The sequence below is a fragment of the Neopsephotus bourkii genome, unplaced genomic scaffold (genome assembly GCF_033783945.1).
Source record: "Neopsephotus bourkii isolate Nb327-2 ecotype Australia unplaced genomic scaffold, CSIRO-AGI_Nbou_v1 NB_593, whole genome shotgun sequence".
Taxonomy (NCBI): domain Eukaryota; kingdom Metazoa; phylum Chordata; class Aves; order Psittaciformes; family Psittacidae; genus Neopsephotus; species Neopsephotus bourkii.
In genome coordinates, this window is record NW_026901094.1 from 473,721 (window position 1) to 496,754 (window position 23,034).

At 47.4% G+C, this 23,034-nt stretch overlaps 1 protein-coding gene across 3 annotated transcripts in view; it reads right to left on the reverse strand.

Moving 5' to 3' along the window:
- DVL1 (dishevelled segment polarity protein 1) overlaps positions 1 to 15,038 on the reverse strand; it is a 68,099-nt gene extending 53,061 nt beyond the window's left edge. For all 3 annotated transcript variants that reach the window (XM_061351492.1, XM_061351491.1, XM_061351493.1), the window contains exon 1: positions 14,535 to 15,038. In XM_061351492.1, coding sequence (XP_061207476.1) covers positions 14,535 to 14,704 — 170 coding nt within the window. In that variant the 5' untranslated portion in view covers positions 14,705 to 15,038. The remainder of the gene's footprint in view (positions 1 to 14,534) is intronic.
- Positions 15,039 to 23,034: the final 7,996 nt, after the last annotated feature.

A 23,034-nucleotide genomic window follows, 5' to 3' on the forward strand; every position in this document is an offset into this window, starting at 1 on the left:
CGAGCAGAGCAGCAGCTCTGTTACTGCAGCAGTTTGCCAATGGTGATCCAAGCAGCCAGAGGCTGATTTCTTAATTACTGATCCCTGGAGTCTGAAGAGAGGAAAAGAAGCTATTAGATAAAGGAGACAGCGTGGATGAGAAGAGGGGCAGCAGGGATGGGCATTACACTTTGAAACATAGATTAAGTGCTTAAATTTGCCCAGACACATGCTGAGTACATACAGGTAAAGGTCTGGCCTTTGGTTTTAAAACCAACATCCAACAAGCCACTAAAAACCCTTTTAAAAGTCAGTCTGTCTGGTGGGGGAATCAGAAATACCCATAGAAACAGAGAATAGGTAGGGCTGGAAAGGCCCATGAAGCAACTATCTCTCTTACAGAGGGATGACAGTTTCCGACACCACAGCAGATCTCTGTTATAACTTCCTACCACAGACACAACCTTCTGACCATGTCCCAAGTGAAAGGAAACCTGTCCATAAGAAAACACAGTGACAAAGGAGGTGCTGTCAGGTAGTTCCTTCACTTTGCCCCAGCAGACACTGTTCTCCAGCAGCACTGGGCCTCCAGCCCGGGAGCCAGCTTCCTTTGAGAGCACAGGTTCAACTTTGGTACCCTGCCTGCACAGAACACTTTTGGAATGCTCTCTGCCATCTGCACTTGCAGTGGAACACTCAGGAGAGTGAATCACATTAGGAAAGGAGTAACAGATTGAAGAGCTGGGTTTGTTTTGCATTTAGATTTCTGTACTTACTATCCTCAGAGAAAAGCATCTTTAAGAGCTCCTGAGCTGACAGATTTGCAGGTCTCTATTGGGTTGATTTATTCTACCTGACTGCTCTAAGTATTTTAAAGCACAAGTATATATGAATGTGAGAAAGCAGCAGCCTCGGCAAGGAAAAGTCAAAGCAGTTCTGTGGCTATTTACAATAGGTTTTTAAGAGCTAATGCAATTTTAAGAGCCAGGTTTTCCACGAGCAGCTACAGAGAGTTGGCAACATCCAGTACTTACACCCAACGGCCTAAGATTTAAAGAGTTAAAGAACCAAATTCAATTGTTAAGAGGGAAATATTTGAGGCAAACTCTTAGAATAACTGCTGAAAATCAGAAACACATTTCTTCAACACATGCAGCACTGGACACGTGTGTCCCACACATCCTTCTTTGGATGCATGGAGGACTGCAAAGTTGAGGTCAGTGTGACATCCCGTGTCCTTGGAGGACAAAACAGCCATGAGGTATTGACAGGAAGGAATGAAGGAGACTTTCCAGGGAGGAAAAGAAGAAAAAAGCTGGGGCTGTTCAGCCTGGAGAAGAGAAGCTGCATGGAGACCTCAGGGCAGCTTCCAGTATCTGAAGGGGGCCTATAGGGATGCTGGGGAGGGACTCTTCATTAGGGACTGTAGTGACAGGACAAGGGGTAATGGGTTCAAACTGAAACAGGGGAAGTTTAGATTGGATATAAGGAGGAAATTCTTTCCTGTTAGGGTACTGAGGCACTGGAACGGGTTGCCCAGGGAGGTTGTGAATGCTCCATCCCTGGCAGTGTTCAAGGCCAGGTTGGATGAAGACTGGGTGACATGGTTTAGTGTGAGGTGTCGGTGCTCATGGCAGGGGTGTTGGAACTGGATGAGCTTAAGGCCCTTTCCAACCTTAACTGTTCTGTGATTCTAACCCCAAGAAGGCTTAAGTGCACTCCTGACTCTGGAGAACCCTCCATGAGTCAATCCTTAACCCTCAGAAGAATCTCTGGTTGCCAACAGACACGTTTTGCCCAGAGAAGCGGTGGCTTGGAGCAAGCTGCTCCAGTGGAAGGGGTGCCTGCCTATGGCAGGGGTTGGAGCTGGATGAGCTTTAAGGTCCCTTCCGACACAAACCATCCTATGATTCTCTGATTCTGTGTTTTCAGAGCCCAAGTCAACCTTTGCCTCTCTGTTGGGCCTTCCAACAACAGGACAAGGGACAGTGGTGGTCTGTCTGCTACTAAATTCCCAGGCACTGGAAGCTGAACCAACTGCTCAAACATCCACATCATTGTTTCCTACCCAAAAGCCACCATCAGATGCCTGAGGTCATGAAGGTTCACAAGCATGTCCCATTTCTGCAGAGCTATAAAGCCATTGCTTGATTTGTCTGACATAGAAATAAAACAAATAGTGCTCTAACGCTCTATTGCTGATATTCAATCTGCTGCTGAGAGTTCACAGCACCCCAATTATTAACTGACATATTGTAAAGCTTCTTGTCAGCCTGGAATCCAGAGACAAATCACCACTGCTATTGCTCCTAGAAGCCCTCGGGATAAAAGGAGAAAGGAACAATAAGACCCAAGAGTTTCTGGGCCTCTAAAAGAGAAGAAAGGTCTTATTTTGCTTAATTTGAAGCAACACATTTGATTGGACTGACAGTGATAGACTCAGGGTTGTCAAAACCAATTGCATCCAGAAGCACTCACTGGAAGCAGCCCTTAGTCACTTTGCCAGGCTTCGCTGGATAATTACGCCATGAATTTGTTCCTGTATCCAGTATCCCAGGCCACAGTCCCAGGATAGATTATATTTTCTATTCACTTGTTTTCTGTTACTTCCACTTTTATTTCACCCAAAGGAAAAAGCAAGGCTCTTCTTCAAAAAGGATGCATCTGTAACACCTTAAACGCTTTCCCTCCTCCCTGACATCTTGTTACCTTGTGTGTGTGAGGGGGGGATGTATTCCCATGGAGTACATCAAGACTGCAAAACTCATATTCCGGAGAGAGCACTGGGATGTTATCCAGCACAAGTATACCACACTAATCCCTGCCCCTAAATACATTAGACTGGGCTTGGTTCTCTAGATTACCCTCACCCGGCTCAAAAGCTTCACTAGCGCTCAGTGAAACGAGAGCAGAGTGTAACTTCCTTGCTCACTAGATGAGAAAAATGAGGGTTTACACCAAGTGCTTTATGTACAAGCTGACACTTATCACATCCGTGTCTCCATGATAATTACAACAGCCTGGCAAAGCTTGGAGCAAATAGGAGCCAAACTGCCAAGCACAGGAAGAGGTTCTGCCTAACGCATCCCTTTCTCTATGGCTGTCAGGAGTAGGAATGCTCTCAGGAGCAGGAGCCTGCTCTCAGAGTGCCTGATTCACAATCACAGGGATACACTCAGAGGACAAGGCCAAGAGAGAGCAGCCACAGATGTCCCCCAAAAAAGAATCTGTCATGGAGATGCCTCCTAAAGCTTCAACAGCGATGAGCCCCTCTGGTCAGGAATGAAGCTCCCAGTTCTTTTTGCAGTGCCTGGTTTCAGTCACAGGAACCAGAGTCACTTTGGCACTCCACATGCGAAGCTGCCCTGCAGCAAAGGAGAATTCACAGCAGCATTATCTGCAATTCACTGGCTCAGTGTTCATTGGGTCTGAAGGGGAGGCGGGGGGAGCAAAGCAAAGACAAAACTCAGCAGATGACAAATTTGCTTATTAACTACCTTGAATAAGAGATGGATTAAAAAAACATAAGGAGGGAGGGGGGATGAAAAGCAGGATGTGAAAGAGGCAGGAGCTGGAACAGCATGGCTAATGTCAACCATGAAATGGAACCCCTGCTGGGACAAGCTGAAAGACAGGCAGGCAGGCTTCCGAACGTTAACTGTTTGATTGCCCTGCTTCAGATGCATCTACCCAGTATCACGTGAGGAAGAGGATTTCCATCTCCACTACAGGCAATCCTTACAAGCTAGAGACTCTAGCACAAGCTGAAACAGCTCTGAGAACAGCAGATGAATTCACTCTGCACTGACAACTGTTATTACCTTCCCTCCAAGCTGATCAGGACACACCGTGCAAGAGTCACCATGAATCAAGTGACACAAAACGCAATAGCAGAGGCTTCAGGGCCATCACTTACTTTGCCTTCATTCCCTCCTCAAAGCTCTTTGGGAGGTACATTCTGTACCATTTCAGGATTAGTTTCTAGTCCCACTGAAGCCAGTGAGGATTTTTGCATAGACTCAAATGGGGAACTTGTCAAGCACGTCTGCAAGCGCTGCACTTGCTCAACCATCTCCAGTGACTAAGTATCCCTGCACGTCTCCCCATGACATCAGAAATCCAACCTCTCCCTTAAATCCAGCAGTTTAACTGGCACCTCTGGTTAGAAACAACATGGTTGGTCCAGAGAGTCCTGCATATTCATGTTTCTGCAGCACTTGTATCTTGCCATCACTTGCTACCACTGGGCAGCTTTCTTTCTCAGCAAGAGCAAGATGTAATTACAGTCAGACACCTCTTTGCATATTCTCTTTCACATAAAGCTTGTCCTGCATCCTTCCTCCGTCCTCATCTCTGTACCAGGCAAGTCTCTGGCCTCAATCAGTTTTATCCCATTCACCTTTTTTCAGTCTAAAACCAAAAAGGTCATAAAATACAGCTGGAAATGAATTGATTTAAAGAGCAGCCCCCAAAGCCCTGCAAACCCGCTCTTTCGGTGCTTCCGTTCTTTGTGCATTGGCAAACCACTTTTGTTTGTTTATAGGATTTAAAGAACTCAAACACAACAGTAAGCTCAATGGAAAATATTACACAGGTATAGTGGAACAATCACTGAAGCCGGTCATGGCAAAGAACTTCTACTGCAATCAGTGCCAGAAAGTGATGGGCAGGGAGGGGAGAAAGAGCCTCTCCTGGACTCAGCACAACAAAAGGAAAGAGAAATGTGATGGAGAGCCCCTGCATTTGCAGTGGCACGCTTGTGCAAGTGCAAGCTCTCAGCATTTATGCCAGTGTGCAGCAAGGCTGAGCTTCACTCTGATCTACAGCTCAGAGCTGAGAGCCCCAATGAGAGCCCCTATTTACAAGTTTCCCAGGCATGTAATTTTAACATGTTTACAGTCTCCTCCAGAGGCACAGCTCATGTCCATAAATTAACCGAGGCACAAGTTGAACTGGTTGTAATATCAGGGACTAGATCACTTACTCAAGGTCAGATACAGAGTAGCTGGAAGAGGGAGAATTGGACTCGGAGCTCAAATCCCAAACCAGTGCTTCAACCCACGCAGTCATTCTTCTGCTCACATTCCAGAGGGAAGGCGGAGAAAATCCCTTTAAATATCCCTGGTTACAGACAGGATTTAACTAACAAAACTCTTACTTTGAGACAATTTCAATATATGTTCCTCTTAAACTTGATGTAGTGAATGCTTGGTTTTAACAGCCTGACAGTGGTTAAAACACGAGCTCTTGTCCCAGTTCCCCACAGTAAGATAGCTGTTAACAAACAGTGTTTCCACACTTACTTGCTAAGGATTTTCCAAATGCACCAACTTCTACACCTCAGAAATGCAAAGGGAGGTTAAAAATAAAGAAGTAACTGAAAATCTGGAGGGTCCCTTTTAGGGCTGCTCCTCACAAATTGCTCAACAACCCCTGTAAGACATTTCTTCCAAAATCAGAGATACCTTAAAAGCAGAATTACCCAAACCCAGCAGCTTTCCATGGCACTGGATGGACTCCATAACTTGGTCATTGAAGCTCAAAACTGCCATCCTTATAAAATTCAAGGGGCCTCAGGATCCACCTCTTGTATCACAGCCCTAAGGGACATTCCATTTAGTAAGCAGCTGATGGACCACCAGCATCACATCACCCTCTGCCTGCAGCAGACACACACACATCCCATCCAGATGGGTTCTCACACTGATCAGGCATGCACAGTCTGCACCAACTCTGTTATTGACAAAGCCAAGGATGGCAACCTCACTTTACCTGTTGGTAAAGTCCGAGAACGTTTCAGCAAGGAGATGTTATCTTCTTCAGGAATGATGAAACAGGGAAAAGTAAAGCCAAGAGCTAAGTGATCCATAGCAAGTCAATGGCGTAATCATAGATCATGGACTGGTTTGGGTTAAAAGGGACATTACAGCTCCTCCAGCTCCAACCCCTTCCACTGGAGCAGCTTGCTCCAAGCCCCTGTGTCCAACCTGGCCTTGAACACTGCCAGGGATGGAGCAGCCACAGCTTCTCTGAGCACCCTGTGCCAGTGTCCCACCCTCATAGTGGTGAGGTGAAGGGGTTCTCTTCTTACCCTCAAGTGTCTCACTCCAGTAATGGAATAGAAAATACCATGTTTTGTATGCTCTGAATATCTTCTTTTCATGCTTTATCTTAACAAGGCCAGTGAAATAACCAAAAATGATCATTACTCCCTCAGTTACATTTCACATGGAAATAAGCCACAACACAATCATAAGGCAACTATTTAGTTCCCTCCTTCCTCAAGCACTGTAAATTCCTCTGTATTTGCTCAGCAGCTTGTCTCAACTGATTAACCTCCACAGCAGAAACTGGAGTTCAAGCCTGCAGTAGCCTCTTCTTAGGAGTGGGACCCTGAAACAGCATCAGCAAAATCACCAGTGACATCCTTCCCCAAAACACTCATTAAACCACGAGCTGGTGCTTAATTACATCAGAAAATGGCACTGTCATGGCAGTGGCAGTCCAAGGGGTGTCTTTCAGCTCAAGGTTACTATCAAGTTTGAGAAAACAAGCAGGATTTAGTATCTAAAGGGATCTTCTCAGGAGATAGCTGGATGCAGCCCTTGGATTTGCAGGTTTCTGGGCAGCAGAATGACCTCTTCATTGTTTTCCTCCAGCAGAGGACCATTCTGCCAGGGTTCGGAGGGTGTGTGAGGAAAGGAATTTTCTGTATACTCTCAAAGTAAAAGAAGGTCAGAAAACAGTGGGAGCTGCCATGAACTCGAGGGGAAAAACCCGAGCTATCAGATGTTACTACAACAGATGCTGCTTCCTTGAGAATCTGTGAGGAATTTACCTTTTTAACACGTTGATTTTCAGGCCAACTGAAATGATGATGAGAAAACAGCTTCCAAAAGACTTTAACTGGCTGTTGATGGGCTACATTTAAGGCAGTTCTGTACCATGTAGAAGATAAAGTAAGTCTCTGTATCATGCCCCTGTAGCACACACAAGTAAAGGCTTAGGCTTTTATTCATGCTAATATACGGCTGATTCTTTTCTAGTTCTGCTTCTTCACAGGGCCCACTGCATCATGGAAAGGTCCACACCACAACAGGTCCAGGGAATGCTTACCTGGCACCACCTCAAGTCACTCTCCACAAGAGTACTTTGGACAATGAATCACAGCATGGTTTGGGTTGGAAGGGACCTTAAAGCTCATCCAGTTCCCAGCCTGGCTTGTTTCATAACCACCACCTTGTCAACCTGTCCACTGAACACCATGGCACAGCACTTGAAATAGATGGTTAGAGCTCCTCAGTGACTCCCTGACAGTACTAATCTAACTACCCAGCTTGCACACAGTTGTGGTGGCTCATAGCATGCTGCATTTAAAGCAGAATCTGAAATACAAGCAAAAATGCTTGCTTGTGCTTGGAGGTAAGCACAATCCAAGTGAAGGAGCTGCTGTGCTGAGCTCAAACATACCATGGAAATCTCTGCAGGCTTTAATACTGTATGCAAATTAATTCCTTCATTCCAAATTTTCACCTATTCCATAGCTATTTGGGGTTGGTTTCAAAGCGCTGAGCATGGATCTCCTCCCTGTGCATCTGGATCTCCTCTGGCTGCTGCTCACTCTCCTGTGACAGGCCACAATGGTGACAGTCTTTCAAAAACTATTATTATTAAATAAATCCCATTTAATTCAAACTAATTCATGGGCAAACTCTGATCAGAGCTACAGCAAGCCCATACATACATTGCTGCACATGAATCCTATAGAGATTGCTAATGTTTCCAGCAGCTGCACAGTCTGTGTGCGTATTCTCAAGCCAAAACAAGTCTACCTGAGCACTGGAAAGAAGAGGAACAAAACTGTGCATACACTACGTGGAGGTGCTCATTAACTGAACAGTAGGAAACTTGTTTTTCTAACTTGTCCCACTGCAGATCACCAGCCACAGGAAGCAGCCCAAACCTGATGTATCCCTTTAGCATGTTTTCATAGCATTAGCTTTTAATAAATAGAACATGCTCCACCCTGAGAGCAGAGCAGTGCTCAGGTTCCAGCAGAAAACAGGGGTTGTTTGAAATATTTAGATTACATTACAGTTGGGACGTTAAAATAAGCAGTGGCTTGTACTGCAGACAGCTATCAGAATCAGCTTGGCAAGGTATGTCTGAGCTAACCTAGTGTGGTTACAAAGTACGAGCTTTGAGGGCTCTTAGAATGGTGTTCTTAGACACATTATTGATGCTACAATAGTGCTTTCTGATGTCAGCAAACAGAAAAGCAGCAGTGCTTGATGCTGTATAAACAGCAGAACAAGAGGCACAGTCTGCAGAAGGTTTATAAGCTTCAACAGGGAAAATGGGGAAAAGCTGGGAGAAATAAAGGCTGCGCTCATCAGGCAAGTGGCTAACACAGGCCTCGGTTCAGCACTTCACTGGGTGCAAGCACTTTGCTGGTCCAAGCCTAAATCTGTAGCTGAATCCATTTTATTTGCTGTTTCCCAAGTCTCAATGCAGTGCTTTAACTATGAAACCCTCCATTTGCTTCCACTGGGTAACAGGACTGCAGCTTTCTGCAGGTAATAATTAAAGCTCCCTTGCAGTCTTAAGAATTCTCCTTCTCCCAGAAGGCCTCTATGTGGTTGTTGATCCAGATACTTGGGTTGAGGATCTCCTCTTAGTAATCATAAATCAGAATGGTTTGGATTCAAGGGACCTTAAAACTCATCCAGTTCCAACCCCTGCCACAGGCAGGGACCCCTTCCACTGGAGCAGCTTGCTCCAAGCCCCTGTGTCCAACCTGGCCTTGAACACTTCCCTATTTTCAGAACATAATTCCAAGTTTATTTGATTGAATCAAGCTGAAATTTGGGAACTTAGGGAGACTTGAGGACATGGTTTAGTGGTGGACTTGGCAGTGCCAGGTTAATGGTTGGGCTCAGTAATCTTGAAGGTCTTCTCCAACCTAACTGGTTCTGCGACTTAAGTGTGCAACAGACCATGCTAAGTGGGATGAGAGCTGGGAAGAACCACCACTAACCCACTGAACTGTAAAGCCAGAGTCACTACACTTAGTTTTATTACCTGTCTCAAAGGATTAATAAAACCCCAAGCATCTTCTCTTCTCAATCTACCTCATCATCGTGGGGTTTATGGGGAAAGCATCCTCCCACTGCGCTCACAGCGAGTTCCACATCCCAACCAGGACTGTCCATGTGACAGAAGAGTTCAGCAAGAAACTAGCTCAAGATTCAGTGCATTTCAGAGACAGAGTCTCAGTGACTTCACCAGGCTTTGGATCAGTCCCAATGAGAGCTTCAGCGCTGCCACACACCCTGCTACAGCCTCCCAGAGCAAAGCTAGCAGGAGAGAAGGGTCATGAATCTCAGCCATAGGCTGGAGCATGCCTTGCATGCATTTCCTTGGTCAGCCATGCCTGTTTACATCAGAGCTGTCCCAGCCTGACCTGCAGGCAGCTCTGACTCTTACACAATCATTCCTTTCTAGCCTACAGACAGGCAAACCTGGCCAAAAAGGGTACAGGATAAGAAACATCTCTAAAAGAAACCCAACTGTTGCTCCATCTGTTCAAGCACACTTGCTATCCAACAGTTATGTTCAGTAAACATGGCACAGGCATTTGCAAGGATCTATATGGTGAAATAATGTGAATTACCAGCAGCAATTGACAACCCTTTTTAACCTTGTGCCCAAGTAAACTGCTGGCTTTTTCTCAGTCTGACTGTAACTCAGATCTTTGGGTATCTATTGACTGATGAAGCAGCCTGAGATAACAGAAAATACAGAGGGTTAACACTGCAAGGACACAGATCTTCCTACTTCCATCAGCTCTACCCTCACAGAATTACTTCCTTACTCATTCACCAATCCTAAAAACACCCTGTTCCCTCAATAACACTGAGGGTAAAGGAGACTAAACAGGAAGGAGACAGATGCACATGGGAAAACCAGCACACAGATCCTATATGGCTGCTTTGTAATGATCCCCTTGGTTATATTTCAAGGCCTAGAGTTATATGGCACACCTCTTCCTATCTGTTCACCATTCAGGTCAGTAGCCTGCACATCATCTTGAATCTTCTAAGTGCTCTTTTAGACCTCCACATCCACCCTATGTCTAGGTCTTGCAGTCTGTGGAGTATTCCTGTCTCTCCATTCACACAGCTAGTTCCCTCAATGTCCCCTTGCCTAGTTCTGATCCATACAGACTGTGGGCATCAGTCCTTGTCACAGAGCTGCAAAGATCATTTTCCTAAGGTGCTATTTTTAGCCCCCTCTGCACATGAATCTACCAACTCCATATCTGCCAATGCAAATACAAATCGCTTGCCTTCATTTTATTCTGCTTCAAAAAAGACAAATTCCTACCTGTGACTGACCTATATGAGCCTCTGTCACCTGCTTGTTCAGCTCTCAAACAAGTATGGAGGTGGGCATCCTTTCATGCTGCTCTTTAGTCTTGAGGGGATCGCCTTAAAAACACCAGCAAAAATACCTCATTAAAATCCTGTTTGCAATAACTACCAAAAAAACCCATCCCAAAACTATGCTCTTACTACTCCATAGCACAGCAGAGTCCTCCTAAGAGGAAGAATCCTAACCAGGGTGCTGCCTTATCCCTGAACAAGCATGGAAACATGTTTTCCAAGCACAGAACTCAACCCAAAACCTTCTCCATAGCAAGACACTTGTCACTTAGGATTCCTTGCTCCTCTTAAGGCAAGGGTGAGAACAGAGATGGTACACTGCCTGCATGAGAAAAGACACAAAGCAGTGCTTCTCATACTCCTCTTGTATCAGAGATTGCCACATTCAGCTCATAATCCCAAACCTGATTCCTGCTGCTTTAAATCCCATTTTGCTTGCCAGCTTTCAGCATATGGAATACCAAGCAAATCAAGTCCTGCACAAGGAACAACTGCACCTAAAAGTGCAGTTTGAAAGGAAGTTCTTTTGCTGATACCAAAGGAATGCCTAAAAAGCCACTCCTCAAAGTACTCCCTAAAGAAGTATAATCAAAAGAGTATTAGTTCACACAATGGAAAGAATGAGGACTTGAACCTCACCCAGGAGGATGGCAGAACAGACTGTGGTGTTTGATGGACAAAGACTGCAGAGCCTAAGATTGACTTGCTCTTCCCATCCCACGGTACCGAAAGACACCATCAGCAGTTCCTTCCCTGGCAATACATCAGCTGAACAGATCATATACATTGATACTTTGGCATTTTTGGAAGTTAGTGATAGTGTTTTACAAGAAAAGCTCTGCAAATAACAAATGTTTAAGAGCAGACTGTCAGGAATTCCTCTTATAGAGGATTAATAACCTCACACAGATTCATTTTGTATCATTTGGATCCAACAGTTTACGCATTTGTCAGAGTTTCAGTCTGAGAGCCCAAACTATAGCTTTATTTCTATTGTCATTTTGCCATCATCAAAGAACCAGCAGAACTGCATTATGCATTACTGTGTTATGCATTACTGCAGGGCTGTGTGTGGCTGCAACCCCAGAATCAACAGTTCCAGTGATGGGAAGTGACCCCTGAGCCCTTCCCCTGAGAGGAAGGAATGAGTTGCTGCAAGCAACTGAACAACTGATGACACAGCCCCTTGTCTAGAAAACACAAATCACAAATGTCACCTCTCCTCAATGTCATTGCTGGCGGATGCTGTCACATCAATGGGTCTGATCCTGTAACATCCCTGCTTAATTTCCCACTGACTAGAAAAGAACAGAAGCTACAACACACTTCCAAGGGTTAAGCTTTCAAGTCAGAACCCAGTTGGACATCCTGCATCTTAAAAACATCATCGTATCTCCACGTGGAGTTCAGTAGGAAACATGGGCTTGCAGAATCAAGACAGGTCCATTCCAACAAGTGTAAATGCACCCTTGAGAATGAAATGGCAGAGGGAAAAGTGGGTTTATGTCAAAGTAATGCTACCAGGAAAATCAAGATGAAGCTTCTCCACTGGGTCTATTTTCCATAGCTTTACTGATAGTGTAACACTAAGACTAAAAGGCAGAGCAGTAAACTAAACTATAACAGAAATCCAGAAGGAAATATACCACTCCTATACCTCTCTTCTCCCGCACCTTTCGAGAAGCAAAGCTGAAAGCAGGCTGGTTGCTCAGCCCCAGGTACACAAAACATAACTGCTTCATTTCAGAATGCAGCTTGACGTGGCTCCACATCCCCAACCCACCTCCATCCCAACCCTTCGCAGCTCGAAACAAATCAACACATCCACTGGTTTTGAACCCTAGTACTTATGACATGATTCCAGGGTCCAGGAAAGGCCGTGCCTTAATTACAACAACATGTGCAGCACTGCAAAGTCAGGTCCCCATCACTGGCTTCTCAAGGAGGTTCCACATCTCCAGGAAAACATTTGCTTTCCTAACACAAGAAGTACTTTTCACTCCACAGCGGGATTTACAAACCACGCTGCCAAGCAGCACTCACCATGCCAAGCCATAGCTCCTCACAGCCATAGAGCAGCAACGGGAGACCAGAACTGTGCAGCACTGCCTTTCTAACCAAACCATTACTGTTGCTCATGCTCAAGGACCACTTAGAGAACACACAGAAAGGTATTTCTGTGGAGGACACTTCCAGGCACAGGAGTAGAAATCAGACACACGATTTTGTTATGGTTACTGGCAACTGCATCTCCTCTTACCTATCTGCAACACCAATTAAAGTCAGCTTGAAGATAAGATGATGCAAAGGAACCCTTCTTTATTATGAACACCTGCTGAGACAGCCAAGATTCAGGTGAGTTTTCGGCTAATTCCCCGGTTTTCAGCAGTATTTAGGATTCAGAGAGGAACACTGATGTGGTTGACACACAAAAGCAACAATAATCTGGCTGACAGCTCATTGACTTGCAAGAGTCACCACGTGCAGTTACTTCTACCTGTCTCAAGACAGCGCATCACCATCCTAATGCATTCAGCACCTATATTTGAGATTATAGTTTCAATAAGAGATATAGAACGTAGAGGTCCTAATCCTCATCACCCCCTTGCAGCCCTGAACCTTCCTCCCTCTCCATTTCCAAGGCAATACAAGAACAACAGACAATTTTCACCCCGGTTTCAAGACTAGGAGAGAATCCACCATAGGATTACTCTGTTCCCTGGCCAAAGCTCAGGAACAGCCCAAAGGCATTAGAGATGTTCCTAGTATGTGCCACGTGTTGATGTCTCCTAGCACCAGATCTCTGCAGCGGCAGCACCGAAGGCACAACCCCAACACCCTTTATTGAGGTTGCACCACACAAGCTGCAGAGCTTGACCATCCACAACCACAGCAGGGTCCATGTCCCTGTCACTGGAGGAGGAAGGGGAAGAACTGATGGAGAGGCAGTTTCCCAGCCCTTCTTCTGCAAGCAGTTTGTGTAGCTGCATCCCAAGACACTTGTTTGCACAATCCAGAAGAACAAGAAGCCGATCCATGAACAACTCCTGCAGCACCACGCCAACACCGACAGCTCGCCACAGCAGAAACACACCTCAACAAACAATAGCCGCTTTCCACCACGGATAAGAACACAATTAACATGAAAGGCTGGGAGTCTCAGGGGTAACACGGAGGCTACACAAGGTGTAAAAGGATGTTGGGGATCTATGTCACCAAACATAAACCCCACACCTCAGCCACAGCGTTATGTTAGTCAAGGCTGTGTTAGTGTCCCACAAACCTCCTCTTTTTCACTGACAAGGCACTCATATATGTAAAACAGCCTGCCCAGTGATGGATGCGAGTACAAAGTGCTTTGCTACAAGAGGATTAATACGTTTGGAGGTGAGAGGCCAGCTGTCAAACGCATTTGTATTGCTCTATTTTATGAGGGCTGTACCTAAGCCCAGTGGCACACAACCCACATCGGTGCGCGGGGACGAGACCCATGTCAAATATCCCGAGCTCCAGCCGGGAATGTGGCCTCCAGGGTCACGGAGGTCGTTTGAAAGCCTGGCCCTTGCCTCCTCCTGCTCCCCCAGCAGCAGAACACCCCGGTGGTGGTGTCAAGAAGCGGTGGTTCCGCTCAGCACCCAAGGGAACAACCCAGTGCCCGCACCGGGCCCTCCGCTCCCCTTCCAGCGCTTCTGCAGCCCGACCTCCCCGAGCGCCCCTCCGGGCCTCACCCACCCCGAACAGCTTCGGCCGCGGAGGAAGAGCGGCCGGGGGGGGGACCACAATCCGAGAGGCCTCGGGGAGCTCCGGCCGCGCTGTCAGCCCCCGGTGCGACCGCGGGGTGAGGCGGCGGCGGCAGAGGCCGGGCCGGGCCGCCATGTTAGCGGCGGCCCTGCCGGCTTCCCCGGGTGCCGGTGGCGGGGGCCGGGGCCTAGCGCCGAGCGGGCAGGGCCGCACCCGGCGGGGAGCCCGGAGCCCGGCCCCGCGCTGCAGCCCAGGCGCCGGCAGCGAAGCAGGTGCCGAGGGAGGCGGAGAGACCTCCCCTCGGGCTGTCAGCGGGAAGGGGCGCGGGGAAGGGGGGCCAGAGGAGGGGCAGGGCCCGGGTCCGCTCACCCGAAATCCTGGTCCATGGACTTGAAGAAGAACTTGTAGCTGTGCACGGGCCGGTTGCTGAGCACATTCTTGAAATCGGCCAGAGTGACTTTCTCCGGCGGCACCGGCAGCTTCACCAGGTACGGCGTCTCCTCCTCGTCTATGTGGTAGATGATCTTAGTCTCCGCCATGGGAGAAGGAAGAGGGGAGCAGCGGTCGGGAGCCGGCCGGGGCCTCCGCCGCCGCTCGGCTCCTCTCACGGCCTCCGGGCCAGAGCCGCCCCCGACAGGAAGGGAGCTGCTGCTCCGCCGCCGCCGCCGCCGCTGCCGCTGCCGCGCACGGGCTCCTCGGCCCGGATTCCGCTCCCTGCACTGCTCTCTAGCTGCCCGCCCCGGGAACGGCAGCCCGCTGCCGCCCGCCCCGCCTGCATCCTGCGCCCGCCGCCGCTCCCCCCCGCGCCGCTCGGCCGCGGGGCGCCGCGAACCCGGGTCCCCGGGAGGAGGGAGAGGAGGCGGCGGGAGGGGGGGAAAGAGAGAAGGGGGAGGCGGGGGCGCTCGCCCTCCTCCCGCCGCGCTGCCCGCGGGACCCCCGCGCTCACTGCCCCCTGCTGGCGCGGCGGGACCGAAGGGGCGCAATCAATGTTCCCTCCTTTTTTTGCCTTAAAAAACCACCTTTCGCACCCAAACCGCGCAGGTGAGCGGGGCCTGGGCGCTTCTGATGGCGGCAGTGATTCATCCGAGCCCACGAGATGCTCTGTTCGTATGAACAGCCCAGAAACCCGCCCAGCATCCCAGTCAGTATTCCCAATAGGTCGCACAAACACCGGTCTGGTCCCTGCAGCTCTCTCCTGATCTTCTCCTGTTAGGAATTCCTAAATGCTTTCCCAGTGCAGACACCTCAACATCGTACAAACTCCTTTGTCTCCTCCAGCATCCCTATTCACATGACAGCAGGGAAAGGGAGGCACGTTACTATGCACATACCCAGTTAGGAAAGCTCTCTAGTCTAAGACGGTGACTGCAGCCCTGCCCTGGGCAGCCTGTTCCAATGCCTGAGCACCCTTTGGGGCAGGAATTGTTCCTCGGCCCCATCTAACCCTGCCCTGGTGCAGCTTGAGGCCGGTTCCTCTTGTCCCATCCCTTGGGAGCAGAGAGCAGCCGCCTCCCAGCTCCCTCCTCCTGTCAGGCAGTTGACTGCTGGTAAGCAGATCACTGTGTTCTGGATATCTATAAGCCCCTGAATTCCACAGACAACAAGAGTCTATATTCCAGGTGACATAGGCGTGTTTTGGAGCACACAGTCTAGAGCAAAATCTTTGGAGCACCATGTTCTGCAGGTGATGTATTTGGGAAGAGTTCCCCTTTCTTTCTCGAAACGCCCCCAAATGCCCACCAGCAAATGCAGGTCTGGGAACAGTGTGCTCAGGTCTCAAGGAATCCTTTGTTCATTCAACAGGCTTTCTCCAGGAAAATCCCAAGCTAATGACATTCTTTTTCCCTTTCAATGAAAGAGGACATTCATTCTCTATGTTCAGCTGCTTTCTGTGAAGGGGTGAACCACAGCTCACTGGCTGAATTACCTGTGGCACTGCAATGATTCTACCAGCATGAAACAAGAAAGCCATGAGGAGGGGCTGCCAAAAGGTCTGTTAACATCATTGCTATCATTATCCATTTATTCACCCATATCAAGTTTAATCATTACCAGTGCTCAGATCCCACCAGCACTGCCACAGAACACTGTGATGCCACTACGAGAGCCAAACTCCCCTATGTAGAACCAGATCTGGTAGCGCTGTTAATCCACAACTCAACAAGGCTTAACAGCACTGAGACATGAAAACATCACCCACTATCTGCTGTCATGCCTGGTACAGAGAAGCAATTGCATTCATTGGGGTTCTCCAACTCCACGGATTTGCTCATCTGCTGACATTGCCACCACTCATCACATCACTGCTGGACTTGAATGCTTGTGTGATCATTGGGCAGGGTAAGATCAACAGAAGAGTAAAGGTCTGGCCTTAGTCTTCATCATGGAACTAGTGATTTGGTACTGCTTTAAGTCAGGAATGACCACCTTGGTACACTTCAAACCTTAGCCACTGATGATTAATCACTCTCACTCCTTCCTTTTTGGAATCCTAATAGAGTAAGGGATAAAGTATCGTAGTTTTCTGTAAAACCATGCACTCAGCTTTACCCTGCTATGGTTCTGCAAGCACCTGCAAGCACTCTTGGTATGGAAAGAATGCCATTAATCCATCAATTCTACCACACACAAGGATCTCTGAGCCAGAAAGGGGAAGGCTTCCTTTGGCAGGGCTGGGAGATAACCCCAGTACAAGCTGTACTTTCTGAGATATTGAGCTTGATGTAGTTTTATGCAGTATGAAGCTCAGGCACAATATTAACATCCAGCCCTTTGGTCTCTTCAGTTCATACTTAATGACCTCCTCAATTCCTCAGGGACCCAGGTGGTAGCCACACAAAGGTTGAATGTGCAGAGAGCTTTGCTCTTGCTCTATTAGCTCTGCTTTTACTTTTGACAACTGAAAAGATAATGAGTTGTGTAATTGTCAGACGACTACCTTGGAGCAGACACGACAAGACTGGATCATGACTCACAAAAAGCTTTCTGTGTCCCCGTAAAGCACAGAAGAGAGCAGATAACCCACTTTCATGTTCCAGTCAAACCCCAAGCTAATCCAATTAAAGAGTGGACATGGGAATGCAGAACACAGCACCTTCACTGGGCCATCAGGGCTAATACCTTGCTTCTTGTGGAGCTCAGGCCTTAACACTTCAGTGGAAAATAAATAGAAGGCATAAAATCTCTTGTTATTAGAGCTGTGCTCTCCATGACAGAGCAAATAGTCTTGCTGACCCCTGCAGGGAGCAGGTAAGTGTCCTGAGGCATAAAAGCTGCTCACCCTTTTCTTCACGTACAGAGCAGTGCACTTCATTACCACGCAGAGAATGAGCAAGCTCTTTTAAGACACCATCCTTTGAATTCCAGTGATGGTTGTTGCTTGTCTCAGCGATTCAAAAAGCCCATCACACTCTGGGGATTATTTTGTCTCAAGAGGCAGTCGCTGGCAGGTTTGCTGCTCCTGACAATGCAATCAGGCTTGAGAGGAGTGCTTCCATTTGGATAGTCAACCCTGGGATGTGAAGACCTGTTCTCATTTGTTTCAGCAACACAGCTGGATCAATGTGGGCAGCAGCACTGCAAGCTTCCCACCCTTTACTGACAGTATCCCACCCTTCACTGCCAGCTACCCATGCCACTTGTAGGACTGATGGTACCTACAAGGAAGCCAGTAGTAAGGATGTATTAGAAACTAAACTGACAACAGCCATTGGCCAGGGAAAGTTCCTCCCAGACTGAGACCACAGCAGTAACCTAGAGATATAAAATCAGGGTTGGCAAAGCACTGAGCTCCATCGGTTCATTTCATCCTTATATTTCTTCAGTATTTCCTCCAAAATCACCACTGTCTGAAAATGGAAGGAGAAATGGATTTGGGACTTTTATCACTGAAGGGATGTGGCAGGAGCTGGTGTCTGAATGATCAGAACAGGAAATGTTAGCCAGCCTGTTCTTCCTCTTCAGAGATCCTAGGTTTCCCCACACTGTGAAGACTTTCAGCACATTCAGAAAACAAGTTCTGCAGCTACTCTTCACCCCCTGGGCAAAGATCCCATTGCATTCCACCAATTCACACAGGCATCATTAGCATCACTGCAGAATAAGAGCTACACAGGGAAAGGACCCTAAGAGAGAGAAGTGCAACCACCCAGTTTAGATGTGCTTAACATTAAGATGCTGGGCTGGCTCCTGACGTGGTACATGTCAGCAGGATGCAATCCAAGTCAGTTTATGCTACCCATGGATCTGGTCTAAAAGACCTGCAAGGTTTATTTCCTTTTATTCTTCCTCTGTGCAGCCCTTGGGCACAGTCAGGTCATGGCAGAACTCACGACTGTATAGCTTAGAAGAAAATAAAGGCATTAAACACTAGAGGGAAGCAAAAGACTCGCAGTGCAGCAATCTGCTCTCCAGCCTCCTGGGGGTTTTCATTGCCACCGGATTCAAATCCACATAAACCTGGGGGGATTTTTAGTGACATTTCCAAACCCCTCTTCACTGAGGAATGTGTGTTACAGAGAGATATTGCCCTACAGGTCTGTAGGAATGAGGCATGGTGTAGGGAATAGAGGACAACATTCATGTTGGTGCTCCACAGGGACTACTACGAAGACATTAGAAGCATGTAATGGAAAACATGAAGCAATGTTGTCAGCAGATGGGCACGGCTTATGGGATTCATAGGAAGGAAGAGTGTCTTCTCCAGTTTCAAGTCTCTTTTTCATCTAACTTGAGTTTACTGATGACTGTTCCGTTACTGATACCGAAATCTGCTGTTACAGTGTGATCCTGTAGTACATTTATACTCAAAAACTATGTTCCTGTCCTTTCAAGGTCTCCCAGCAACAGCAGATCTCAAGTGCAAATCAGATACTCATACAGAATGGCATCAACCTCCAGAAATGCTCCTAACTTCTGTCCTGGCACTCACCCCTACTTCGAAGCAACAATCAAAACAGTGGAGATGGGTCTGGAGAGATGGGAGATGTATTGCAAAAGGCAAGGGGTTGAGCACTTCAAATCACTGAGTGGCATCAGGCTGGTTCTGATGGAACCACCTTTTCTAAGGTTTAAACCTTGGAAAAACGCTGTTGTATCAGATGTTCCCAGTGGGACTGGCACCAGCTCCAGGATGACCTCACTTTGCCCAAAGGATCTTTTGTGGTAGTTCTCCTTTGGCTTCTCCTCACTGCAATGAGTCCCACTTAGATGTTATAGCACTGGCTGACCAGTAAGGTCCCACCACAGTAACAGTAAAGGGTCCTTTGGATGAGATCTTCATTGTATATGGCCCTGTCTGCTCAAGAACCCATCATTCGTTCTCAGCAGAGCCTAAGGAGAAGGAACTACTCCCCATGCACTTCTCAGTGTTTAACTCCAACCCTTTTAACCTGTTTATCTCTCTTTTTCCCCCCTCTGGTATCTAAGAAAGCACAAGCAGCCTCCACAGTGTGATGCACCCCAGTGAAGAGGTGGTATGAAGTGGCCGGAGACCAGCTGTAGTATGATTTCCAACCAGGTAAGAGACAAAATGCTACTTTCTGCAGAGCTAGACAAGCTGGTTGATAATCTCAGCTTGCTAAATGCAGTTCTCTGCCACTTCTTCCTTTTGTAACCTGCTTTGATTGCACCTGCAGCCTGCAGTGTCCATCCAAGCAGCAACACAAGCTGTTTCCACCAGTGTCCCTGGAAGAACTCTGTCATGGCACCTGGGATACTACTTAGTGGGTGGAAGCCCTCCAAGAGCAGAATGTGCAGCAAGGTGTTAGTTCTGCAAGGAAAAGAGGAATTTGGGCTGTGCAGTTAACTATTCCAGCAGGTCGTGTTATCTTTCCTCCTGGGCCTGCAGAATTATGTGCTATGAAGGAGCTGGCAGCCCTCATCTCAGATAGATAGTCTGAACTCCATATACAGCTGCCGATCTGGTCATTAAATGACACTTTTAGAAGGGTAAAATCTGTCTGTGAGCCCTCTGACCAAGGCACATGATGATGTCCCATGTGGAAACCATACTGAAATCCCTGGAATAACTGACTGCATCCCATCTGCACTTTGTCAAGCACCTTTGGATGCTCCGAGATGAAACACAGTGCACAGCTATCGGGAAGAATTAGCTAATGCTGGCTAATAGCTTAGAGCAAGAAAGAAAAATCAGCCTTAACTTGAAACTCCGTTCTCCTTTATTTTTTAAGTGTCAGGAGAGTTACACAGCAATGATAAATGGTAAAAGTAACAATAATAATGAGGATTAATTCTATTAGAACAAAAAACCCAACCTTATGGAACAAGTCCACTCAGTCTTGAGAGGAAGCAGAGCGTGCACAAGGCTGGAAAGAGGGGGGTTCTAGTTCTAGTCTCAGTTTTAAGCCCTTTTAAGGTCACTGCCACGCACCCTTTCCTTGTTCCACAACAAGGGCTTACAGTCCATGCATTATCCTAATAGAGACTTTCATTTCTCTGCCCATAGAGTACTCACTGAGAAGGAATTGGTATGAAACTATGAGGGCTTGTTATTAGTATTTTAACTAACTGAACATAAAATGCATGTCTCAGGAAACCAAGGAGACCATAATGAGGCAAAGCCTGCCAAGAGCCTGCAAAGTGATGGGTAAAGAAGTCTATCAAGATGCAGCATTCCATTAGCATGGTGAGAAGATGACTTTGGATAACTCAGAGCACATCTACCGAAGTGCTGCACATACCTAAGGATTGTTCCTCCATGACAGGCAAGTTACTGACCCATGTTGGGGAAAGAAAGGCTGAGATGAGAGAAAGGGAGAGAAAACCAACCTGTCTGGACTTGCACTGAGCCTATGGCAGAGTGGGAGCAGAAAAGAGGGGTCCTGCCCCTCATCTAGTGGTTAACTGCAAGTCAAGTCTTCTGTTTTCACATGAGATCAGCTTCAAGGCATTGCCAAAGCTGACAGAATACAAAGTGCCTGTGTAAAGGACGTAAATGGCTTCTCTCCTGTATATGAGGGCAAACAGCCTTTGCTACTTGCTCTGTGTTAAGGAATAAACACACAAAACCCTTCAGTTTAGTGTTCGGTTTCCTTCCTCTCTCTTTGCAGCAGTTTGGAACCACAGCTTCTATCCAGCAGCCCTCCTGGCCCTCTCTCAGCCACAGTTTTAACATACTAAATTGCATACAGGATGTGGCAGGCTGCTTCTGAAACCCACTGCTCTCATCATCACTCCAATCACACAACGTATGCTGCTCCTGAAGCAAAAAGGGCCAGAATCTCAGCTTGGACTCTCATCTTGACCAGGCTAGGGTTACACTGGCGTGTCTGCCTATTACCTAAACTCAAAGCAGTGATCAAAGCAGGGATGAGGAACTCATAAAGCTCTTCCTAGTACTTGTTTCAGAGAACACATTAATTTCTTTCCCTTAAGCTATTTTGCAGCCTAGAAGTCAAATCAAATATTGAAATGCCTTTGGAGTTTATGAGTAACCCCACTTGGGGCTGGTGTCCATATGAGCTGTGCTAAGCAATGTGAACTGGCAAGTAAAGATCTCCAACCTTTCACTGACAGACATGAAAGGGAGGGGGAAAGACATTACTGACAATTACTTGAGACTGTGCCACCCTGATGGAATAACCAGTGCAGCCTTACACACCTGCAGGAATGTGCCTGGGATTTCAATCACATCCAGCCAAAGGCAGCCTAAAAGATCAGGATCTGCCCAGGAATTCTCACCTCCACCTCTGCTGTTATTTTCTGCTAGTAATATTTGAAGGCATTAAAAATAAGGGTCCCCAATATATTTATTCTTTAACAGAGGGAAGTATCAATATCTATGCAAAATGCCATGGTCTGTTTTCCACTCCTATAAAAGGCATGCATTGAACAGGACTGATATCCCAGCTTCTAAATAGACAACTCGGTTCCTTCTGGTACACAGGAGGTCTTACCCCATGCTTCTGGCAGAGCTGGGAGCTGAGCTCAGCTCCAGTGTAACTCACAACTATCACACCCAGTAGTAAACCTCTGCGTTGCCAAGAGCCTAACTGAGCCCTGTCACACAACAGCTGAGATCAGTGGTGTTTGGGGGAGGAGGGAGACAGGGCCCAAAATGAGATTTAGGTGTCTTAAGAACAACAGCCAAGACATACGAGGCTGCAGGTCACATTCCCCATTGTTCACTGTTAGACTGGGATGCTTTCCTTGGACCACAGCTACTTCATCATCTACCAAGACTCAGAATTCTCCATCCCCAGGAAGAAATCCACAGGGATACCAGGCACTTTAAGACTGAAGCCACACCATCCCCCTCACATCCTCCCTCACCCTCACAGTAGTTCCACACAAGGTCCTCTTCACGCTTCCACCACTCACATCATCCTGGAGACACCTTCCCCAGTCCCATTCAGTCACCAGCCCATGCGCAGTCCCTCCCTCTGCCATTCTCCTCAGACCAGAGTAGACGTAGTGGCAATCCTTGGCCTCTTTCACCCTTACACAACAAGAACACAAGCCACTGTCATCAACAGTAGGAAAGAGCTTTTCTTCTGTGCTCCAAGGACCACAGGAGTGCCTGGTTTGGGAATGGTGCCACAGAATATCCCAAGTAGTAGAGGAGCTGTGTAGAACTGTTAATATTCTGCAGCTTTCCTAATGTTTTAACTTGCTGGGGTTACAACACTGAATTACTGACTTCTGATGTACTGACATCCCCACCTGACACAGTGTTCAAATGTAGAACTCCCCTTCAGCCCACAGCCCCACTATCTCAGGTATCTGCTCCCCAAAACAATGCCAAAATCCATAAGAATGAATTCCTCTCCCTCCTCAACTCCCCTCCTGAGACCCTGGCCCATGAACATCCCTGACAGGCTCTTGACTGCAGAGTGTTGGTACTCTTGCT